This window comes from Brassica oleracea, chromosome C9, assembly GCF_000695525.1.
Source record: "Brassica oleracea var. oleracea cultivar TO1000 chromosome C9, BOL, whole genome shotgun sequence".
Taxonomy (NCBI): Eukaryota; Viridiplantae; Streptophyta; class Magnoliopsida; order Brassicales; family Brassicaceae; genus Brassica; species Brassica oleracea.
Window position 1 is genome coordinate 7,176,993 of NC_027756.1, and position 5,485 is coordinate 7,182,477.

Here is a 5,485-nt window from a genome sequence, read left to right on the forward strand (position 1 = left end):
AAATCCTGATACTCCCTGTTCAGGGTTTCACCCTTTGATCCTTTCTTTTTACGTTTTTGTTGAAATTGAACATAAGAAAAGATACGAGGATGTTTTTTTGTTTTGTTTGATGGTATCTTGATTTTGTGACATTGCTTATTGTATTAACTCAATTATCTCTACTTGATAAGGTGCGAAAACCCGGTAGAGAACTGGTTATGTCTTTGCTGTAAAGAGGTTATGTGCAGCCGTTTTGTCAACAGGCATATGCTTATGCATCATCAACAGACTGCTCACTGCCTTACCCTCAGCTACAGGTATATGCTTCTGTGTGTTTGTTCTTTTTTTTTTTTTTTACTTTACCGGCAACTCATATGCTAATTTTGCTGCGGGGACAGTGACTTGTCAGTGTGGTGCTTCTGCTGCGAAGCGTATCTTGATGCTCAGGTCATATTACAGCTGAGACCAGTTCACCAAGCTGCTTATATTCTCAAATTCGGCGAGGCTCCTCCCTTACCCCAACTTTGAACATTCAAAGCTCTTTGTGTTTTTCCCGTCGCTATTTTTTGGTTCCTTGAAAGCCAGTGAGATTTATATTACGTTTCTTTAAAAACGATATTAATTATCAACTTTCTCCAATTTGGCTGATAAAATTATCAACATAGATCACTGCCTTCCGTTAAAACGTTAGCGTATAATTCAACCAACCATTCCAATGTAGAGTTCTTTGATCTCACAATTATTTGGTATAATCATGTTCTTCCTCTTCAGTAAGGAGAAGGAGGTCCGGTTCTTTTGCATTCTTCAATAAGCTTGAATCATATTCTTGTGTTTGAATTCCCATATAATTTTACTGTCTCTTTCGATTCATCATTGTTATTTGTATAATGTATACTCAATAATAAACACATTTCATCTTCAAACCACTTTATTAGCTTCTTGTTTAACACATTAGATCAAATTATAGCCAAATATTTCTAAGTGGGTTATGAAACCCATTAATTTACCTAACTTGAGTAAGTGTATGTCATTAGATTATATGTTTTTTTTTGGTAGGAACATTAGATTATATGTTTATATGTAAAACAAAAACATCTTAACCGATTTTCGTTCAAATTGTAAATTTTACTAAACAAATATTTTTTTTTCTTTCTAAAGATCTGATTTAATGATATTAGGCAAAAAAAAAAAAAACATATAAATTTATTTGATGTTGGAAGTAAATACTCAGAACAAGTTTAATGTTTAAGTTAAAAAAAGAAAAGAAATATAAATATATATATTCATCATATAGGCGATAAAGATAAAGGGGAAGCGCTTCCGGAGAATCGATACGGAGCTAAATCAATCGCTTCTGCTCGGTACGTTCCGATCTTCCATCTCTAGTCTCCTTCGATCCATTTGTTCTCTCTCTCTCTCTCGAGAGAGATGTTGCTTAACTCCAATGATCCGATTTGATATGTATATCTTCTTCTGTGCGTGATCCGTTTAATCTAGCAGAGACCCTAAGCTTGCTGAGATCGCACTCTGGCTTATCCACCCTGATCTCTCCCAATGGTGGTCTGCAAATGCAGAAAGGTACGATTCGTTTCATCATCTGTCCAAGTGTTCGTGATCTCAGATCTTGCATCTGACTTTTTGGGTTAAGAAATTGGGAAATTAGTTTTGGATTTGTCTGCATGTGTTTCAAAATCTCTGTGGTTTGTAGGAGAAATCATTAACTAAGGGAATGCTAATGTTTTTTTTTAATTTCTCTTCTTTTTTTTTTTTTTGTGCAGGCTACTAAGCTGTATTGCTTTGTTCACAAGGTCCCTGTTTGTGGGGAATGCATTTGCTTCCCGGAGCATCAAACCTGTGTGGTATGTTCATCAAAGTCTTATGCTTTCTTGTTACCCTGACCTGATTGTTTTGTAGACGAGTTAAGTGAAGTCTCTTGTTGTTTGGAATGTGGTGTCCTTGTTCAAATTGCTAAAGACTCTTAAAAAGTTGTATTTTGCAGAGTAGAAGCAAGCTCCCTTGTCTGATTCTGTCAATGTATCTCAGCTCTTTCCTACAGTGTTTATTTTATTTTGTTCGACATTTATGGATGTTCTTTTCACGCCTGTATGTCACTAACAGATGCATTACTGTCATCAAGATCTATTTCTCGGGGCATTTTATGTATTTTTTTTTTTAATGATTTGTGTTCATAAGCAGCCATCTGATCTATTTTTATAGTCTTTCTATTGCCATGTTTTCCCCCATCTATAGTTGGACAATGTTCAAAATTTTTTTTTTCTTCTTTGAAAGATGTTTATATGATTTTGTTATCTATAGGTCCGGACTTATTCGGAATGGGTGATAGATGGAGAGTATGACCAGCCGAAGTGTTGTCAATGCCAATCAACATTTGATGAGGGGGGAGGTCTTCAAGTCACTCGGTTGGGTTGTTTGCGTATGTTATCTCACTCTTATCATTAGTGGATCAGACTTTTTTACTTCTTAATACGTAAAATCTAACTCTTTATTTGTGTCAGATGCTATACACACAACTTGCTTGGTTTCGCTTATCAAGAGTTTTCCTCCTCATACTGCACCTGCTGGTTATATCTGCCCATCTTGTAGCACCCCTGTAAGCCCTATTGATTTGTAGAAATTTTTTTACTTTCTTGTTTCTGTCGCATTGTTTCCCTTACTTGTTGGTATATTGTGGGAACTCTTGTTTGGTGTCTCCTATCGATTCATAGATTTTGAGAGAGTTGGAGTGATTCTATGTGTTCATTTTTAAAGAGTATTTGCAGGTGGAGAACTATGTGTGCATTTTTGGAGTATTTGGTGTCATGTTTTGCACTTAACGTTATAGGTTGAATTTTGTATAATATTCTCAAGTCAATGTCAACACTTGTTTGTAATGTAGCAGATTAAAGTCAAGCAATCATTTTATGCCTTCTTGTATAGATAATCTTTGAGAAGTAATTAAAATAAGAATAGCTGATGATAAATAATTCATGCTCTCTTGAGTCCTTCTATTAAAAATCGGATGACTTTGAGCTGCTTCCTTTAGTCTGGTGTGTACTACTGCACCTATTGATGTAATATGGTGGATGTAGCTCTATCTAGGTTCTTTTGGTCCTGAGGGTTTGATGTAAATGCCACTCCTGTCACTCTGGTTGTATCTTGTATATTGCTTCAAATAACTGTTCGTTCTTGGAAGAGTGCCATATTATAGCTCTCATATGGTCGTCAAATTTCAGATATGGCCTCCCAAGATGGTAAAAGATGCTGGATCGCGGCTTCATGCACAGTTAAGGGAAGCGATTTTGCTGGTCAGTTTTATTCTTTAGCTCAATTGCTGCTGCAGGTTATCCAAGTTGTTCTTGAAAGAAGTTAAATTCTTAAAATTATTAGTTTGCCCTCACTCAAGACATCTCTAAATGAGAGCATATATTATTCCCATTAATGTGACAGTTTAATTTTTTCGTTTCTCTATTTGCCAGACTGGTCTTGAGAAGAATCTATTTGGGAACCATCCAGTTTCTCGATCCACTGAATCTCGTAGCCCACCCCCTGCATTTGCGTCAGATGCATTGATTAATGTATCATCATCTTCTCATACACTAGAAGGGAAGAATCTTCCTGATGGTTATTCAGTAGCTGGAAATGGAGAATATTCCAAATCTGCGGTTTCAGAGATAGTTGAGATAGATGTTCCTGCTTCTGCTGGGAATTACATGAAAACCTCAAGCCCTGGAGTAAGACATTCTTCTAAAAATATGACTTCTTCCACGAAAACTGGTTGTAGCTCCAGTGTTTGCTTCTATGATTTGTCACAATAACCTTAACTATCAATTGATGTTGTATATAGTTTGCTGCTGCTGCTGCACGGAAAGGTGTACCCGCTGTGGACAGACAGAACTCTGAGACTCTATATTATGCAGACGACGAAGACGGGAATAAAAAAAAGTATTCAAGAAGAGGTGAGAGAATAAACTTGTCTTTCTGAAATAATGTCTATGCGTTTTTGCTTTAACTGACTAAGACTGGTTATTTTTTTTGCTCCATGTAAGGTCCTCTTCGTCACAAGTTTTTGCGGGCTTTACTACCATTCTGGTCAAATGCATTACCAACTCTACCCGTGACTGCACCACCTCGTAAAGATGCAACAAAGGGAGAAGATGGTTCAGAAGGACGTGTAAGACATCGATCATCAAGGATGGATATACGAAAAATACTCCTTTTCATAGCAATCATGTGAGACCTTGTTTATTGTTTTTTTTTCTCAACTGCTTTTCATATCATCAACTATAGGGTAATTGTTAACTCAACCATGTAACTGATGTGCAGAGCATGTATGGCAACAATGGGGATCTTATACTACAGACTTGCGCAACGGGTAATTGGTCAAGAATTACCCGATGAGGAGCAGCAATGAAGGTAATATCGTATCGGACAGGGTGATAAGACTGGATCAACATAGATATTCCATGTTTATTCAAATCAGCTTGCCCTACTTTAGATCCTTTTGGACGTCTAGAAAATGTTAATTTCGAGAATTGTCGGATGCGGTTCTTTGATTCTCATCTGTTTCTGTTTCTTGATATGTTTGGTATAGACGAAAATGCAATTTATGGACGGCTTAGCATTTTCTATGTTCAACATTTTGCGTGCTCTCGAGTAGTCTCTCTCCGAGAATCGGTCTGTTGGGAAAATTACCCAATATCGATGAGATGAAGATGGGATTAGACAACTAAAAGATTTAAGAAGAAGACTCTTTATAATTTTGGAAAGGGTTTACAAAGATTTTGTTTTGAGAACTCTCTCTTACAAATGTTTTCTCTCTTTGTTTTCTTGATGTGGATGATTACAAATGGTGCTAAACACCCCTATTTATACAAGTGGAGGAGCACACTCCAACAAGTTCTAGATTTCTCTAAATTATTATTTATTTCAAAATATCTAACTCCATAACTTTCTCTCTTCTTCTACACACTTCTTCATCCTTCTCCATTTTTCTCTACATATCTCTTCTTCTTAGGCTCTTGGGTTATAACTTGATTAGTTATTATTCTTGGGCTAATGAGGGAAAACCCAACAAATCTCCCCCTTCCCGATTTAGCCCGAAACCATTGCCATTCCCGTGCCTTTGCAGCAATCTTCAAACTTCTTGATCGGTAATACCTTGGTCATAAAGTCTGACCAGTTTTCATCGGTGTGTACCTTGTTGAGATGTAGAAGCTTCTCTTCAAGAACTTCTCGAATCCAATGATGCCGAATGTCGATGTGCTTCGAGCGAGAGTGAAATGTTGGATTCTTTGCTAGGTGAATAGCACTTTGGTTGTCACATAGCATGTTGTACTTTTCTTGTTTTACTCCTAACTCAAGCAAGAAATTCTTCATCCATAGCATCTCCTTGCATGCTTCCGTTGCTGCGATGTATTCTGCTTCCGTGGTGGATAAGGCAACACACTTTTGTAGTTTCGATTGCCAGGAAACAGCTCCCCCTGCAAAGGTAGTAACAAAGCCTGAT

The 5,485-nt window shown here is 37.0% G+C and overlaps 2 protein-coding genes across 2 annotated transcripts in view; both read left to right on the top strand.

Annotated features, from left to right (window-relative positions):
* The window catches only part of LOC106316807 (histone deacetylase 6-like), a 1,171-nt gene extending 324 nt beyond the window's left edge, over positions 1–847 (top strand). The window contains 3 exon segments of the mRNA XM_013754675.1: positions 1–24; positions 171–296; positions 378–847. The exon segment at positions 1–24 is cut by the window's left edge and continues 35 nt beyond it. Of these exon segments, the coding sequence (XP_013610129.1) occupies positions 1–24; positions 171–296; positions 378–507 (280 nt within the window). The 3' untranslated portion in view covers positions 508–847.
* A 400-nt stretch (positions 848–1,247) lies between these two features.
* Positions 1,248–4,614, top strand: LOC106313509 (zinc finger protein-like 1 homolog). The gene is made up of 10 exons (XM_013751327.1): positions 1,248–1,340; positions 1,480–1,557; positions 1,758–1,838; positions 2,296–2,413; positions 2,496–2,590; positions 3,213–3,284; positions 3,456–3,710; positions 3,824–3,935; positions 4,026–4,209; positions 4,303–4,614. Exons 2-10 carry the CDS (start codon positions 1,534–1,536, stop codon positions 4,388–4,390), a joined length of 1,029 nt encoding a protein of 342 aa, XP_013606781.1. The 5' UTR covers positions 1,248–1,340; positions 1,480–1,533; the 3' UTR covers positions 4,391–4,614.
* Positions 4,615–5,485: the final 871 nt, after the last annotated feature.